The 18,712-nt window shown below is 41.4% G+C and overlaps 2 protein-coding genes across 2 annotated transcripts in view; one reads left to right on the top strand and one right to left on the bottom strand.

The window, feature by feature from the left end:
- The window catches only part of LOC144642949 (vesicular integral-membrane protein VIP36-like), a 21,425-nt gene extending 17,615 nt beyond the window's left edge, over positions 1 to 3,810 (top strand). The window contains exon 9 of the mRNA XM_078502070.1: positions 2,698 to 3,810. Coding sequence (XP_078358196.1) covers positions 2,698 to 2,852 — 155 coding nt within the window. The 3' untranslated portion in view covers positions 2,853 to 3,810. The remainder of the gene's footprint in view (positions 1 to 2,697) is intronic.
- Positions 3,811 to 4,749: 939 nt separating this feature from the next.
- The window catches only part of LOC144642885 (catenin alpha-2-like), a 28,077-nt gene continuing 14,114 nt past the window's right edge, over positions 4,750 to 18,712 (bottom strand). Inside the window, exons 16-28 of the mRNA XM_078501985.1 lie at positions 17,885 to 18,151; positions 15,353 to 15,553; positions 13,884 to 14,147; positions 12,804 to 13,010; positions 11,826 to 11,971; positions 10,527 to 10,708; positions 9,818 to 9,866; positions 8,792 to 8,848; positions 8,226 to 8,360; positions 7,309 to 7,401; positions 6,910 to 6,930; positions 5,362 to 6,438; positions 4,750 to 5,016 (exon numbers count right to left, since the gene is read on the bottom strand). Of these exons, the coding sequence (XP_078358111.1) occupies positions 6,262 to 6,438; positions 6,910 to 6,930; positions 7,309 to 7,401; positions 8,226 to 8,360; positions 8,792 to 8,848; positions 9,818 to 9,866; positions 10,527 to 10,708; positions 11,826 to 11,971; positions 12,804 to 13,010; positions 13,884 to 14,147; positions 15,353 to 15,553; positions 17,885 to 18,151 (1,799 nt within the window). The 3' untranslated portion in view covers positions 4,750 to 5,016; positions 5,362 to 6,261. The remainder of the gene's footprint in view (positions 5,017 to 5,361; positions 6,439 to 6,909; positions 6,931 to 7,308; positions 7,402 to 8,225; positions 8,361 to 8,791; positions 8,849 to 9,817; positions 9,867 to 10,526; positions 10,709 to 11,825; positions 11,972 to 12,803; positions 13,011 to 13,883; positions 14,148 to 15,352; positions 15,554 to 17,884; positions 18,152 to 18,712) is intronic.

Genomic DNA, 18,712 nt, shown 5'->3' with positions numbered 1-18,712 from the left:
ATTAAAATTTCCCACGGTAAAAATGTCGTTCAGTCTGCAATGCACAATGTCACGCAATATTTTTAAGTCACGGTTCTTGTAGGGTAGGGGGGAGGGGGGGGAGTTGCTAGGACGAAATCCTAATCGCAACGCAGAATATAAAATAAAAATTCCTATAAGATTTTAAATTTAATTGAACTGTTTTGTTGATATGTGTTTAAACATTTTCGGTGTTCCAGGGGTGTTTCGTGGTGTTCCTGCCCTGGTTTTACAGACACCCCAACAAGTTTGTTGAACAGAAAAGCTTCTAGAGGGTCCCTTGACTGGGTCGAAACTCTTCGTCAGACTAGCCATGCACGAACTATTTTCCTACAAATGTTTGTTATCCTCTCTTGATTTTTTTTATGTTTTTTTTTTACCCACGACTTTTACCCACACCCACGACTTAACCCACACCCACGACCCACGACTTCCACCCACGACCCACGACCCACGACAGTTAGCTATACTCAGTCGGAGTCGTAATCGTAATCGTAGTCGAAGTCGTAGTCGGAGTCGTAATCGTAGTCGTAGTCGTAGTCAGAGTCGTAATCGTAGTCGGAGTCGTAGTCAGAGTCGTAATCGTAGTCGTAGTCGGAGTCGTAGTCAGAGTCGTAATCGTAGTCGTAGTCGGAGTCGTAGTCAGAGTCGTAGTCGTAGTCGTGGTCGGAGTCCTAATCGTAGTCGGAGTCGTAGTCAGAGTCGTAATCGTAGTCGTAGTCGGAGTCGGAGTCGTAGTCAGAGTCGTAATCGTAGTCGTAGTCGTAGTCGTAGTCGTAGTCGTAGTCGTAGTCGTAGTCGTAGTCGTTATCGTAGTCGGAGTCGTAGTCAGAGTCGTAATCGTAATCGTAGTCGAAGTCGTAGTCAGAGTCGTAATCGTAGTCGTAGTCGGAGTCGTAGTCAGAGTCGTAGTCGTAGTCGTGCTCGGAGTCCTAATCGTAGTCGGAGTCGTAGTCGTAGTCGTTATCGTAGTCGGAGTCGTAGTCAGAGTCGTAATCGTAATCGTAGTCGAAGTCGTAGTCAGAGTCGTAATCGTAGTCGTAGTCGTAGTCGGAGTCGTAATCGTAGTCGTAATCGTAGTCGGAGTCGTAGTCAGAGTCGTAATCGTAGTCGTAGTCGGAGTCGGAGTCGTAGTCAGAGTCGTAATCGTAGTCGTAGTCGTAGTCGTAGTCGTAGTCGTAGTCGTTATCGTAGTCGGAGTCGTAGTCAGAGTCGTAATCGTAATCGTAATCGTAGTCGTAGTCGGAGTCGTAGTCAGAGTCGTAATCGTAATCGTAATCGTAGTCGAAGTCGTAGTCGGAGTCGTAATCGTAGTCGTAGTCGTAGTCAGAGTCGTAATCGTAGTCGGAGTCGTAGTCAGAGTCGTAATCGTAGTCGTAGTCGGAGTCGTAGTCAGAGTCGTAATCGTAGTCGTGGTCGGAGTCCTAATCGTAGTCGGAGTCGTAGTCAGAGTCGTAATCGTAATCGTAGTCGAAGTCGTAGTCGGAGTCGTAATCGTAGTCGTAGTCGTAGTCGTAGTCAGAGTCGTAATCGTAGTCGGAGTCGTAGTCAGAGTCGTAATCGTAGTCGTAGTCGGAGTCGTAGTCAGAGTCGTAATCGTAGTCGTAGTCGTGGTCGGAGTCCTAATCGTAGTCGGAGTCGTAGTCAGAGTCGTAATCGTAGTCGTAGTCGGAGTCGGAGTCGTAGTCAGAGTCGTAATCGTAGTCGTAGTCGTAGTCGTAGTCGTAGTCGTTATCGTAGTCGGAGTCGTAGTCAGAGTCGTAATCGTAGTCGTAGTCGTAGTCGTTATCGTAGTCGTAGTCGTAGTCGTAGTCGTAATCGTAGTCGTTATCGTAGTCGGAGTCGTAGTCAGAGTCGTAATCGTAGTCGTAGTCGTAGTCGTAGTCGTAGTCGTAGTCGTTATCGTAGTCAGAGTTGTAGTCAGAGTCGTTGTCGTAATCGTAGTCGTAAACGGAATTGTAATCGGAGCCGTAAGAGCGCTTACGACCTAGTGAAAATCGAAATTCGGAGTCGTAAGCGGAAACATAAGCTTGATGGAATCGGTCTCGGAAGAATCAGAACATTTCCATTTTCTTTCATGCTAGTTTTCACGCCCACCGAGTGCTCCCTTCTGTTTGCGACTCCAACAATTTAGTTTTCACTAGATCATAAGCGACGAAGTCTCATTTGTCGCGAGTCAGGTCTCGTTTCTCGCAGAGCAAGTCTGCTTTCTCACAGGGTGTCTGGTTTCTCTCGAGACAAATCTCGTTTCGCAAGAGACCAGTTTCATTTCCGGTGAGGCAAGTTGCGTTTCTCTTGTAACCAATCTCGTTTCTCGCGACACAAGTCTCGTTTCTCAAAAAACGCGTTATTTGTGAAGTACGTGCGTTTATCATACACATGGAATGCAGAAAAAAAATGACCAAGTTGTTGAGGATCAACGGAAATTGTCAGCGACCACGCTGCAAATTTGAGGAATTCTTCACTGGGGACAGAGGAACAATGTATTAGGAATGGAGATTCTGAGAGTGAATCCATATTTTTAAGGACTTCTTAAACAAAACTCAAAATTTAAGGTAGTTCTTGAGAGTTCATGAACATTTTTGAATGCCTGAACGGTGTGGGGTAGGGGGACCGTACGGCTAGTCCTGAGAAGTTAAAAATTTAGACTCGACTAAATCACCTGTTGCTTCCCTTTAGAACGTGTGGAGGACGTACAAGGAAGCTTCTCGTCAAGGACTGTCAAGATTTTTACTTGGCTGTTCTGGTTCGCCCTTGTTGCTTGCTGTGTTATTGGAGTTTCTCTCTACGTCTACCAAAAACGCCAAGAAGATTCCATGAAACGTTTCTACTAAGGGACAGACATAAATGTTCAAGGATACCACAACGATATCCAATGTAATGTTCGCGAATGGACGTTTTTTTCGGACGCTCAAGATTAGAGAGTTTAGGCCAGATCTAATTAGGAAATATTTTTTGAACAATTATCACTGGAAACTTCGTAAATTTCATGAAGTTTGGGTACTATAGCTATATGCTTGCAGTTCGGAAGCCCAACCAGTTTTGGCAAATTCTTAATATAACACTGCTTAAAAGAGTTTCCGGACTGCAAAATGCCGCAAACTGCATGGTAATTTGGAGTTCTGATTACAAGGAATATGATCTTAAAGACACTGAAAGCAGCTCTCGGTCATCCTTAGTTGTTAATACTTACGCAGAACTTCACTTGCAATTTTTTATGGCCACGTTTTTGCGTGTGTATGTGTTGTGCGGGAGGGAGGGGGGGGGGGGGAGAGACAAAAAAATGACTATTTTATTTATCTTCCACCCTCCCCTCCCTTTATAATTATGCATGTGTGTTCACAGTCGAGTACAAAACAGTTTACGAAAAATTAGTTAGGAAAAATGTAAGCTTTGCACTGATAAAGTCACTTCATTATATAATTGGTATTCCTTCCAGTGATATGTAGTGAATAAGAATTACAATAAGTCAGCTTGTTAGAAGATAGTTAATTTAATTCAGCAAGCGAACAGCCAATCAAATGAACTGTTTTAAAATTCCTTTGATTATACAAGAGTTTAAAACGATTGGTTCGATTGGCTAGATTTGAAATTTCCCTTGCTAAAATCCAGCCAATCAAATCACGTGTCCCCAGAGCCAATTGTTTCTCGTGCACAGGCTCCGCCGGCTAAGAGGAAAAAGAGGCTCTGGCGACGAAAATGCAGAGGCTGTCCAATGTGGAAAAATTGTAGGGAGTGCATCTTCTACTTTGTTTCAGGATGAAGATTTGATTACAGGTCAAGACAAATTTCCATGCGAGTGATTGATGTTTTATAAATTAATAGACAATAAAATATACACTGTCATACAAAACAACTTAAAAGACAACTACAACCACAGAAAAGTAGTTGGGAAGAATATACAGCGATTTCGTTCTCGTCCTCAGAGGCGCTTGCCCCTCTTAGCCAGCTGAGCCTGGGGCACGAGTACCAAGTGGCTCTGGGAAAACATGATTTGATTGGCTAGATCTTAACAAAGAAAATTTAAATTTAGCCAATCAAATCAACCGTTTCAAAATCCCTTTGTTGTCCCCAGAGCCGGCCACTTGTTCTGCATGCTCCAGGCTCGGGCTAAGAGGGACAATGCAGCGAGTTTTGACTTCAACTCAGTAAACACCATTATTTTTCTGTACTGTTTTTAGGATCCCCCCTCGCCCCCTATCAAGGTTGTAATCTCACTTTACAATCTTGTGTGATTGAGTTTGCTAGCAGCTCAACAATGAATAGTGGAGGGGAGGGAATCAAATATGCAAAGCTTTCCAACGATTTTGTTTGTGGTTGTTGATGCAGTCGGTCTTCGGGCGCTTAGCTCTTCTAAGGTTGGCTAACCTTATCTTCTTTTTTCATGCCGTGAAGAAAATTTTGTATTGAGCATTATCAAAATTCAGAATCCACCAATGATTTTCTACACATCCTCGTCCAGTTTGTCTATTGAGCAATTAATATATAATTATTCTAGTGACAAATGATGATACTTTGGGAAAACCTGTATCGTCCAGGCCCACGTTGTTCAAAGGGTGGATAACCGCTACTATTGTATTGAAAAAAAATAATGCCTATACTTAAAATCGTGGCAAAATTCCTAAGCATAAGTTATTTGATGTAAAACTGCCCAGTTCACCAGCATGCTATTGCTGCAATATGTTTATTGTCAAATAAAAGCCAGTAAAAACTAATAAATGTTGTTCTCCACACTTTATTTTTCTGATCTGAAGATCTTGCTTCCATAATCACAATGTTATGCATTAGCATTCCAAAGCAGTCGTTTAACGAAGAACTGTCAGCAAATTGGCTCAAAATAACAGGAACAATGCTCTTTGCCCCCAAAACAATAGCAACTGCTACACTAGAGGACCAGTAGAATTACAAGCTTACGACTGCTACACTATTCGACCCTTGACATCGTTGGTCATCCTCGATTCCCAACGAGTTTCTGCTATTAGTCGAGCACTGTTAGGCCTACTCTGGGACCCAAAGTCGCCGTAACTTTGGGCGACTTAAGGCGACTTTAGGCGATTTTAGGCGATTTTAGCTCATTTTGTCCAAAATTACGGGCGATTACGGGCGATTTAAGGCGATTTTGGGCGACTTTAGGCGACTTTGGGCGATTTTGGGCGACTTTAGGCAATTTTAGGTGACCGACCTAAGTACAGTTTTAGTTTTACATAGTTTACTATTAATATATAAACTATATACAACGGATTTAAAGCGACTTAGAGCGACTTTAGGCGACTTTGGGCGACTTTAGGCGATTTTGGGCGACTTTGGGCGATTTTGGGTCCCAGAGTAGGCCTACTGTTCTACAGAATGAAACCTTCGAACTCGGTATATTTTCAAGCGTCTCACTATCGTGCTAAAATTCACTGACAGTGCTACTTTAAACGCGTTACCTCTTTCCTTTGAAGTGAAAACATTGCATGCAATTCTAATAACCAAACTACCTACTTACAAAAATAGTACTTGCTATTATTCTACTTGCTTTTTGCAGCAACAGACTGTGCAAACCTTTTTCGGCCTGACAGAGGAAACCCAAATTTCCGATTTTTATTATCCAATCAAAACAACGCCAGTATTCGGAAAACAGCCGCACCATGGCCGCTTCTACGAGAAGTCATGTTGCTTAGCAACTACGCTGACAAAATCTGTGGGCTCAAACAACTCTCGAGGAGAACTGGTACCTGTTCCCCCCTCGGACTGGCCTGTTAAATAAAGCTTACAAGACATCATAGCATTACACAAAGCTATCATTATTAACCAAACATCGCCCTACTTTGTATTTACAACTAAAATAAGCTTCAAACATTACGTTTTGCTGTTAATAAACCCTAATTCTCCCTAATTTTCCTGATACATTTTGTACACCATTCTAAAGAGAATTAGGTTTTTAATAAACGCTTTTCCCAAAGATCATCTACATACTAGGACTTCATTATGAAAACGTTAACAGAATTTAGACACTAACCGTTATCTACATACAGCCGTAAAACACGAAAAAATTCTGAAACCAGCAGAATCTACAAGAGTCTTTTTAAGTTCCAGAAAGTCAAGCTCTAAAAAATCTCAGCTCTTAAGTCGGTTGCCTCAAGGGCCTCTACATTTACTGAACTTCAAATCCACGCATACACTTCCAACAACTTTTCAAAGCCGAACAGAAGGTCCCAGCCAGATTTTCTGTAGTTTGCTCAGCAAGGAAAATTTTACTGACTAATAAAAGTCGGGTTGTCGTTTTGTCTCCGAAGTGTCGAATTCAGACAGTGCTTGTATTGGCGACTCTTGTTTAACTTTCTCGGCTCGCTGCAGTTGTGGTATGCGGTCATCTTTTTCCAGGTTAACCAGAGGTTTCTTCTCGGGTGCACGCATGCGCCATGTGATACTGGAAGTCTGGAATTTATATGAAACATTGAAAAATGATGTTAATGTAACGGTTTGTGAGACTTCATTATAATAATTATGCAATTCTACATAAGCTCTATCACCAACAAATACCTTTTCTAAGGCTGCAGCCCCGGGCAGTAAAAACCAACAAACACGGAGGACACGAAGCTGAAATAGCCTAACTCAGAGTTTGCTCGGAGCAAATACACAACTCAGCTGCACACTTGTGGTAAACGAAAGCAGAAAACTAGTCTACTATTACTGCTCTACCAAACAAACAGGCTTTTTTCAAGAAAAACACTGCCGTTAGTTCATCCTGTTTACTTTTCTTCCTTTTCCAAACAAATATACCGTTTAGCTATCTTAGGCAATCACTTTAGATCATTTACTCGCATGACAAGCTTTTTTAAGGTTATTACTACTGGAATTAACATAGTTAACAAAACCTATTTCTACGTAATGGAAGAAAAATCTTACCCTTGCTTCTCCTGACTTGTGCTGCAGATTAACCCAGAGAAAGAGATTATTAGAAAAAGGAATTAAAAAGATAATATGTCAACAAGATAACTAGGCTACAAACCAGAACGCCTTCGCAAAAAAGCACCAATTCTAAGTGCCACAGAGAAATGACGAAAATTGGCTGGGAGGGGCGGGAGGGGGGAGATAGCCTGCGTAGTAAAGGCGAGGGGTGGGAGGAAGATTAAAATGCGTTGTCCCAGAACACAACTCAAGGAATCTTACCAGAGCTCGAAATCTAATCCCTAACTCGCCGACCACCAAGCCACCAGGCTTACCACACACCCCTAAACTCCATAATACAGAATGGAGCATTTTACAACGTAAATAATGGGATACTATTGAAAACGAAGGTCATACCTTGGTATTAGCAACATAAGAGGCCTTGACGGTAGAGATAACAGCGTTCATCAGATTCTTAGCAGCTGTGATTAGAGATGTGGCGCTATCCAACTACAAAATAAAAGAACAAAAATTCTGTTGTTAAGCCTCCTCTTCTATTGAGCGCTATAATGGTCTTTAAGATCATCATTCAATCCTTCCCAACCTTATCGACTCTTGTTGTGTTTTGGTTTATAGTATTTTTCCTTTTTGTTGGTTTTGTACCTAAGTAAGCAACTGCACTTGAAAACAGAAAACGTAAGCCGCAACTTGCAGAGAAATTTTGAATTTTACGCGCAGCTCCCAGTGAATTCAAACTAACGCTAATTTCTCGCAGTATGTTGATTAGCAGTCGACCATGGGGTAATCATTTCCTCCTCTTTGACATAGAAGTGGTTTTGTTTTAGTTTATTCACAAAAGTGAAATTGGAAAGTATCAAAACGAAAACCGAACCTTGCCAAAGCTCAAACGAAACTTTGCAACTCACTCGCATTTGAATCTGCAAAGTGTTCGAGTGAACCACAAATCAATATAGGAACATTAAAACGCAACATTGCAATGTTAAACAGAAAAGACATCGGGTTTCACTGCGCCGTTCCCACTTTTGTGACGCGAAATTGCATTGCCCATCCCGTACTGCACATAATTTTACGCGTGATAAGCGCGCGCACACTAAGAAAATGGCGGCTTTTTCTATACAGCTTGGTTCGCAAGAGTGATAAATCGTCGTTTTCTCGTAAACAAATACCGGGACACATCTTTTTTATTTCAAAAATAAAGTTCTCTTAGGATAAACGACCAGAAGACATAGTTTGAGCAAAAATCTATTGTCAGTTCTATTTCATTCAATGGAATGACCTTACGTTAGCACTAGTTTCTGATTAGAGAAACTCACTCCAGACACAACAAGCTCGCCACTGATCATCTGTACATCAGCTTTCACTCGTGCTGTGATGGTCAGCTGGTGAGAGTACAGTGCAATGCGCTGTATGTATGCCATCAGATCATTCTTGGAGCTTGAATCAGGACACTGTTCAAAACAACAGCAAAAAAAAAAACGTTAATATCACAAAGTTGAATGTTGCCAGAGAGAGAATAGAGTTTTTCGCATGAATGTCAAAAGTAATTCGCATTAGCATTCGCTTTGGTTTTGCGTTTTTGATTGTTTTAAAAAAAAAGTCGCGCCATTTCCTCATCCAAGGGGAAGTAAAACCAATTTAAACAATCGTGACACGTCAATCGCACACGTTTCCCGCGCTTTGTGCCGGCTACATGTATTTGCTTTGAGTTTGATTGGTTCACTGGATTGTCTGTGTTCTTTGTGATTGGCCAGAGTGATTTCTTTGATTTTGGTGTTACGACATTCAATTAAAAACCGCTCTATCATGTCTTCTTAAATATTAACTTGTCTTCCCTTCATTACTGGTACAAAATTAGAGCAAGAATATTATTAACACTCACCCTTTGTGCAATTTCTGTCGCTTTTTCATTCATCTTTCTTCCAGCCTTAGCAATTCTCTGAAATAAGGAAGAAAAACATTAGTCATACAATATCACATTATAAGCGATTAATGCAAGAAATTTGTGTGGTATCCAAAATAATCGACGTCAAAGATAGGTGTTATCAGCCGAAGGTGCCGAATGCTTAGGACCGAGGTTCCGATTATAAGCATAACGAATATTAAGTTGTGACAAAGTTAATCAGGCCTGTGCACTTTGCAGGGGCGGCGTGGCCGAGCGGTTTAGGGCGCTGGTGTTTTACTCCTGACCAGAGGTTCCGCGTTCAAACCCTCCACCCTGCCACTAGCTGGATTTGTTCTCGGTCGTACCCGAGTTCAAATCCTCAGTCACACTTTGTATATAGCCAACTGGTCTGCCCCCTGCTAGTTGGGATTTTTAACTATAATATTTGTTTCCTTTGGCATGTCTGGAAACTAGCTATCTCGAAGCTAAGTGTATGACCAAGAAAATTGAATCCCAATTTCTCGAACCCCCTGGGGAAACGAAAATTGCTTCGAGATATCGGAAGTTTCGAGAAGTTTGGGAAATTGGGATTCTACTGTATAAACAACCTTTTTCATTTTTTATTGCATTTTTACATTTCTTTTAGACTGTTCACAGTCCCCTATTTTTCCGTGAAGTCGTAGAGATCGATCGTTCAGTCCGACGAGCCGCCATCTTGGTTTACGAACGCGAGCGAAAACTGGGGAGAGTGCAAAAACCCCGTGGGTGGCTGGGCTGGATGCTCATAGCGACTTCACGGAAAAATAGGGGACTGTGAACAGTCTACATTTCTTTTGCCTTTCCTTGAAGTTTCCTTCATGCGAAATAGCGCGATGATTTAGAAACTATAAACTACGAGTAGTACCTTATTTTACTCAGCGTTAGTCGAGTGAGTGAGCGAGTGAGCGAGCGAGCGCGAAACCGCTTACCACGCGAGATGCCACGCGTGTGCGAATAACCGGTATGCCTAAATTTGTACCCTACCTTTGCAGCATCAATGACATCCATGGTGGTTTTCAATGGTCCAGTTCCTCTGTTATCAAAATTACAAATGAAGAAATAAATTTGATATCAATTTTATGACTAAAAGGGCCTAAAACACTAAAACGCGCCAACAAAACAAGTCATGGGGAACATAGCGCTCGTGAATTCTAAAACATGGTACACCATCTTTCCTTTATTTACATGTCTGTCATAAAGATTTGCCAACTTGCGGCCTTTCTATTTATCTTTGCAGGGAGCGAAATTGATGAACTGGTATACCATTGTGGTTGTATTTGATCATGGCATTTCATCAAGAAAATACAAAATTGATTGTGTCGGTTAATGAAACTTCAAAAGTAAGTCTGAATGCGACCTTGAGTGAAACAATTCCTCGACAACCCATTGACACTAAGTCAATAATTAACATGACCCAGGCGTACGAAAGTTAAGTATGAACACTTTTCACTCGTTACATGAGTTTGCAGGGGGCTTCAAATTTGCGAACGGGCAAAGTGGTCCAATTCCGCTCAAAAATATGGAACCCGTTGGTCCAAATCTGGTCCAAATCTGCTAGGTAAATTAGACCGGGGTTCAAATTAGGGAGGGGGGGGGGGGGCGGTCCAAATCCGCTAGGACACTGGCCTCCCCTCTGCAAGCTGGCTACATTTCCCCCAAAGATAAAAAAAAATATTAAAATTTTCAGCCGCACCTTGTGAAGTCAGACATCTCCATCATCATCATGCACATCTTCTTTGCTAGGATAATGATGTCATTTCCGCTCTGGTCCCATTTGGTCAACTCTCGCTCCAGTTTCCTCTTCTCAAGTTTCAGTCCCTCGGTCAGCTGTTCAATCTTAGCCTTCTCTTCTGCTGGCAGAGCTCTCATGAGAGACTGGGGATGAATGTAAATTGTCGTCAATCAATGTTGCAGTCCCCCCCCCCGGGGGGAGTAGTAAGTAACAGTAACAAATAATGATTACCGTTACGTTAAACCCCCGAAAGTAGCGGCCCATCAAAACTTGCAGTAGCTACTTTATTGTTACTTATTTTCACGGGAACTTTATTTCGCGAAAATGAAAGGTGCATATTTCGCAGGACTTAATTTTCGCGATTAGGCCAAAAAGTACGTTAAAACAATTAAAAATACGTCAGAAACGTTAAGAATAAAATTTTGCGGGGCTTTAATTTCGTGGTAATTTGAAAATCGAGAAAGTTAAGTCCCGCTAAAATAAGGAAGTACCGTATTTTCTCAAATAAACGCCCCCGGCGTTTATTTCAAATTTGGCTTTGTGAACCCGGCGTTTATTTGAAGCCGGCGTTTAATCGGGGCCCGGCGTTTATTAACGGACTGCAATTTTCTGCCAATTTTTTCAGATTGATTTATTGTTACCGATCTTCGAGACCAAGGGGCAGTTTGTCAAGGCGGGACGATTTTTCTCTTCGTTCTGCCCCGAAAAAATGTCCCTGGGTATCCAAAGGTGATTATTTCCAAAAGGTGCACTATTACGGATTGGACTGTTTATGCTGCAATCGAGATTTGTGACAAACAGAATATATTTACTTGTTAGCTTGACCTCAAATAAACGCCGGGACCTCGGCGTTTATTTAAAAACTAGCAATTTTGACCCGGCGTTTATACGAGGCCGGCGTTTAATCGGGGTCCGGCGTTTAATCGAGAAAATACGGTAACTGCCGTAAGTCTGGCTAAGCAATACATATCGAACAACCAAAGTGGCACAAATTGAAGATGCACATGCATAGACTGGAGCCGTTTTGATCGTTTAACTTTAAATTCAGATTAGGGAGAACTGAAAACACCGCTGAAAATATGTAAGAAAAGAACACGATTTTCAAAATGGCGGCTCGTCGCGTTCAGCGGCCATCTTGAAAGCAGAGTAGGCCCTGGGTACGAGGTTGCTTCGAAAGCAGCGATAAAAAAGGTTGCTACAGCAGAAAGGAATGAGGATTGTTTACTTTGCAAACTTTATGGTAAGACTGTAAGCTCATACCCTGGCGCTTCTCTTGGACATACTCTTATCCTTCTCCCAATCGTCAGTATCATCAAACTCAGACCGCGCTTCATAATCAGACACTGCTCCCTCGAATTCGTAATCTGACACTGGTTCGTATTCTGACTCCCCTGCTGTCATGGCGGCTGTAGAAAATGAAAAAGACAAATATCTTTTATTACTTATTTCTGACCATGTGGATGAAAAATATATTCTTTATTTCTGCCCTGTTCTGTTCTGATTTCGGTCTTGTCCAATAATGGAGTCTCGACCTAAATATCTTTCCTTATTGGGCTCGGACGAATCCAATTAATACACCCAATTCGATGGTTCAACATAAAATACGAGCGAATATTTTGCGAGTTGCGTAGCATTTTTCAAGCCCCGTAGGGGCGACGAAAAATAGAAGAAATAAGAAAAATGTCCGCTCGTATTATAATGTTAAACCATCGAATAAGGAATATAAAATTTCACTATTTTTTTTCACTAAGTTAAGGTCCGTATTCTGTAAGTTTGTCCGTCCGTATTTTTGCCCTGTTCTACAGTGTAATAACGTGGCATATTTTGCCACTCCTTTATATCAACTGAAAAATGTTTTATTACTTGTTTCAGCGCTAATGTTTAACAAGTTAATAATGGAATGGTAAAATAATATCCCACTTATTTTGATCTCTACAGTACTGCTACATGTAAATATCTTGCTTATTCTGGCACCTGCAGAGCTAATTTTGACCTTCTATTGTTGAACTGATAAATACTGCACCAGGAAATAACTCACTTAATGGACTGGTAAATAACGAACTTGTTTAGCTTGAGAAGAGTGAGGGCAGAACTTAATACTTGACTGGCATGGTAGTAAATCTCTTTTCTTTTGGCCTCTGCAATACTCTGATAAATATCTTACTAATTCTAGCCTCTGTTATATTTATTTCTGTGTGTACTGCTGATTAGTTATTAATGGACTGGTAAATATCTTACTTATTTCAGCCTCTGCTGACGGGCTGGAAATCATCTCCTCGATAACAGCAGGTCCCTTGTATCGCTGTTGACTTACAGTCTTGGCCCATTTTATTTGTTCAGGACCCGTGTAGCCTACAAAGGCCCAGGAGCCATGGAACCCTGGATGAACATTTCCTGATGCACCTATCTCATAAAGAGCCTGCTTGGCATCGTTCGCAGAGGTGCCTGTTGAAAAAAGGGAGTAAAGATAGAGTTTAGCAGAGAAATAACAGCCCTATAACGACCAACACACTGTCCTATAGAATAACCGAGCATTGCGCGCCTTGCGATTGGTTGATACCTGTCATCTATTAGAGTACAGACGCACAGATGACGTCACGGGGTGGTGTGACTCGCGCGCGTGATCAGAGTTCATAGTCCAAATCAGTGTTGTCGGCAAAGTTTTTCAAACTCGCAGGGCCACAACAAAGCAAAAAAGTTCAGCTTTAATCACAAATCTACAGTGAGAAATAATACGCCAAGCATCGTTCACCTTTCGAAGCATTATCTGGGCTAAACAAGCTTGAAGAAGACAGTGAATTAGTTGAGAAATTATTCAAATCTGTATGAAAGTGTTTGACCGATGTTGTACAGTTTTACGACGCCACGGAAAACAAATGAATAGCGGTTGAACGCTTAGGTTAATGCTTACAGATTTGAAGACATTTGAACAACTTTCCAAATGGAATAAAGGTTACTTTTTTAATTGAATTTCAATTTACCATTTTTCTGTTCATTTAATTATTGTGAAATGAAAACATCTTTACACTTTACACTGAGCTATCCTAAATCGGCATTGCTCACACTGAAGTGTTCTGAAGTCTTGTGTTATTGTACAAAACAAATAGATTCCATTTTGCCGTGAGTCTGTTTAGTTATAGATCACAAAAGACGTCAAAATGTGGTATGAACATCAGTGACCCACTATTTTTGTTCATACCACATTTTCACGTCATCTGTGATGACTGATCTATAACTGAACAGACGCATCGCAAAATGGAATCTATTTGTTAACTGTAAGGATAACAGACATGACATTACTTGGTCAGTAATACTCACCAGTGGTCCCCTGGGTACCGATCAACACTATCCTCTCCTGGGGAAGTTGTTGTAAGAACTTTGCCATCCTAACACCCTCCCCCTTGGATGGATCTGCCGTGTCAAAATTCGCTGCCATGATAAAGTTTCTGTCACTGTCCAGAATAACAACGTTATGTCCTCGCTGCATTGGCGATCTCTCAATGCCATTAACTTTGATTGATGTTCGGCCTGTTCCCTTGGGATCATCTTCACCCTCAGCAATAATAGCCACTCTAACCAATCCTGGAGAGATACGAAGACATCAAGTGTTAGAGCGGTTTTCACTTGAGTGTCGAAAGTAAATTGCGATTGCTTTGGTTTTGCATTGCTACGCTTAGTGATTGGCCTAAAAATTTCGCGCCACTTTCTCAGCCAATCAGAACTAAAACCAAAACCAATCGTGACTCGCTCGCGCACGTTTTCCCGCGGTTCGTGCCAGCTACATGTATTTGCTTCGAGTTTTGATTGGTTCACTGGATTGTTTGTGTCCCTTATGATTGGCCAGAGTAATAACTTTGGTTTTGGTTTTACGACACTCAATTGAAAACTGCTCTATGCACATTTAGAAAACACCCTGTAAAAATAAAGGCCTGGCCAAACGGTGACGGAAGTTTTCAAATTGCGCCCACTCGCGACACCGTTTGGCCAGGACTTGTGTGCACTTGTGCTGACTTGCACTAGCTTGCGATGACTAGTGTTCACTTTGGTTGAAATCAAATTTGATACGTAAGCCAATGTAAGTTTTTCACCGTTTGGCCACCCAACGCAAGTAAACGCAAGTCTTGCCGTTTACTTCTCAAACTCATTAATAATTCTTTAAGTTAAAACAAAGAAAATCATAACCGTGAAGGAGGTTTAGATACGCGATCTTAATTAGCACAGGTTTTTTACGATTTTATTTTTTCCGTTTACTCCGTAGTTTTTGTTACGATTGAGAAGATATATCAAACACTCGAGACAGTATTTCATCGACTATCCAAACACCTTGAATTTCATCAAAAATACTCCGCTGCACGTTGTATTTTCAACTCTCTTCTCGGTGTTTGGATATCTCGATGAAACAATGTCACTCGTACTTGATATATTCCTTCCAAAAATGAATTGCAACGCACGCAGTAGCATTGGAATGGCTTTTTCGACAACTTGCGTGCACTTGGGAGTAAACTTGCGAGTCGGTAAAACCGGAACAATTTTGCTTTTCCCAGTTCAACTCACAATTACTTGCGTCCACTTGCGTTACCGTTTGGCCATAACACTACACTACCCCCAGCTGTCGACGTAATAATGTTGCGAGCCATATTATAAGCATCGATCGTTCGAGCGCAACAGAATTTAGTACAGATCCCACCGACCAACCGCCGACATAAGGCGATAGACTGACGTCATCGCCAAAAAAAAAATTGTGGATAATTTGATTTTAATTAATAAATTCAATTGGAAATACAAACCTTTTTGAGCAGCTGGAGTGGGTATAAGCTGTGCCACAATCGCAGGTCCGTGATATCTGGGTCGTATTTCTGCCTTGGTGTAGAATCTTGGTGCAGGACCAGTGCAGCCAGAGAAAGCATATGACCCATGATAACCTGGGTCAAATGGTCCCTCAGCTCCCAAACGCTCCAATGCAGGGACAGCCGTTGCAACATTGTTACCTAAACATTGGACAAAGAAGGGGTCAGGATCAAATAAAACGCCCCAATACCAGTGGCGGATCTAGGGGAGCCCCCTCCCTGCCCTCATTCTAGGGCCTGGATGATCGCTCCTCTCTCCCCCCCCCTCCCCCCCTTATCTGATGAGAGTATGAGGAGATGGTGAGGGGTCGATTGCAATAGGGAAGGGGTTGGTAGAATTACAAACAATTTCCTGGAATCGTAGAATGAAATTACAGTCAAACCGGATGTTCTTTTGATGGGAACTTTGCAATGTTGCGGCGCAATGTTCCAATATTGATTGACAGTTTGCTCGTCGCAACTTGCAACTTTCAATTCAAATTTGCCTGAGCAAGTTGCCAAGTTCCGGTTTTTATTTTTCCCGTATGAAACATAATAATTCCACCTCTGTCTCAAAGAAAGATGAAATAATTGTCCAATGGTCGACTGCTTATCAACAGACTGCGATAAATTAGCGACAGGCTTAGTTGAAATCGCCAAACTTGGAATTGTGCTTAAAAATTCAAATTTGCTCCGCAAATTACGGCTTACGTTTGTAAATTTGAAACGTAATTCCTAACTAAGCAATGTAAACTAAGCCTGTCGCTTATTTCTTGCATTCTGTTGACGAACAGTCGAATAAGGGGCAATTATTTTCTGTTTCTTTGAAACAAAGGTGGTACAACCTCGTTTTATACGGCAAAATAAAAACCGGAACTTGGCAACTTGCTCAGGCAAATTTGAATTGAAAGTTGCAAGTTGCGACGAGCAAACTGTCAATCAATATTGGAACATTGCGCCGCAACATTGCAAAGTTCCCATCAAAAGAACATCCGGTTTGACTGTAATAATATTTTACTACAGTGTAAACACAAGATTGGACTGTGAGGTTAACCAAACTCATGCTACTTTTGACGTAAACGCCCACGTCGCAAGTGGAGGTTAGGTGCCCAAGGGGCCCGGGGGCTGCAATCGCAATCACACCCCCAAGGCGCCAGAACACCCGACTGGCCTGCCCAAACCCGCAACCCAGCCATGAGCCCCGTAGGGCCCCCGAACCTGAGCACCCGTCACACTCAAGCCCAAATGGCTCAGTGGAAGAAAACTGAACACTAGGTCCCAGTAAATGGCCCAAACCCCAGGTAGGGAGGGAAAGGAATGCTGAGAACGCTACTACAAACTAACACAAACACCACGCCGATCAAACTACACACAACAAACGCAAGCACATGGGATAGCTACACATGTACCAAAGGGAGACACCGCTGGACAAGACTCGACCCAGCACTTCAGCAACCATGTGAACACCACCAAAACGCTACTAACAAACAGACGCCAAACGCTTAACGCTACAAATACCTGAAACACTAGAAACACGCTAATGACTAGGCTCTTGCTCCTTGTCGTTAACTATGTTAAATTACATTTAACTGTATATAATTTGGCCACACCTACATTTACTATCTAATCTGCTCTTTACTTAATATGAAGTTAATGTTGCAAAACAGAAACACACAGATTTAAAAAAAAGAGACTAAATTGTGGCTTTCACACAACGTGTCCACCTTGGCAGGAATCAAGACTAGTCAAAGAGGATTTGCCACATACATGTTGTTCACAAAACAAAAATACACCTTACACACTCTTTTTTTTATAAGAATACAGTTTTTTCGACCCAGGCTGAATATTCTTATTTTTCTGCCGATTTTAGGCTGAAAATATTCTTATGAACATTCTTAGAAAATACCGTTTGACATTTCCGTTTTAGCAAGTATTGGGTTATCAATTACAAGTGTTTGGTGTCCACATCTGTATCGTGTTACATTGTGCACATGTACCATTGCTTTTCGTTGTAGCCTGGCCGTTTTGGCTTTAAACAAAGCATTCCTCAGAGAGATAAAGTGACGGAAATGAAAATACCTGATTTTGTTTCAACTAAACAATATTCTTTTCAAAATCTCAGCCTCGGGTTTATTCTTAAAATATTCTTAAAAATTCGCAAATTTCAGACTCGATATTCTTATAAACTAAATTCTTATAAAATAAAAAGAGTGTAGTAAGAAAGGCTAATGCAAAATGTAAACGAAAGGGAAAACTTATTATTTGATGATATGTCCAGGTCTTAACGAACTGATGTCGCTAACAAAGATATATCTCTCACAACAAAGAGATTGTTAGTCAAGGCGATGTCATGTACATAGTGCCACACTGTCAATCATGCAACCTTCTTGGGGGTAAAACGTGTAAAACTTTACCATTTTTTTATTTTATTTTTGCTTAGCAAAAGAGCAGTTTTGGTTTAAAGCTTCTTAAAGCTTCTTGTTTTTCACTAACCCTGTTCTTTGCTTGTGAGTCCCTGAGTAGCCACAAGAACAACGTGGTCCTCTGGAAGCTGATCCAAGAACTGTCCCATGGCTCCACCTTCCCCGGAATTGGTGTTGAAATTCCTGGCTGCATAAACATCACCAATGGGATCAAGCACGACAATATTATGCCCTGGCTTCTTGGGACAGTGTTCCACGCCGTTCACCTTGATGGAGGACACGCCCATTCCCCCTTCGTCTTCACCGCCCTCGGCACGCACTTCAAACTGCAATTTACCTGAAATTCAGCAGAGTAAGTGTTTAGTATGAGTGGAGAACACTATGAGATGAACATAATAATTATGAATTACTAATTGCTTTCTAAGCAACTTTCACAGCAAGTGTTACCTTATTACATGAAATTTTCGCGACACTTTAATTTCGCGAATTTCACGATTCTAAAAAAATCGCGAAATTAAAGTGACGCGAACAATAAGTGTCGCGAACATATGTCAGTAATCAATGTAAATGGTTGTTGTCGTCAATTGACTCACTTGTACAGACATTCTGAGAACTGCTCTATTAAGATGTCCCCTCCTGCGTTTTTGCTAACTCTGACATTATTGTTCCTTCGATGAAGTCGTTTTATATAATTCAAAGGCATGTCAAAATATATTGCAAAGAAAATGTAAATTGTGTCTCACTCAAAAACGCGAAATTAAAGTGATTCAAAATACAAAATTTTCGCAAAAATCGCGAAATTTAAGTGTCGCGAAATATGTGCACCTCAAAATCGCGAAATTAACGTGTCGTGAAAATTTCATGTAATAAGGTAGAATTATAGGGTATAGCACTTTGG

This window comes from Oculina patagonica, chromosome 2 (genome assembly GCF_052425735.1).
Source record: "Oculina patagonica isolate OP01 chromosome 2, crgOcupat, whole genome shotgun sequence".
NCBI lineage: Eukaryota > Metazoa > Cnidaria > Anthozoa > Scleractinia > Oculinidae > Oculina > Oculina patagonica.
The sequence above is the reverse complement of the archived record's forward strand: the minus strand, read 5'-3'. Positions and strand labels throughout refer to the sequence as shown.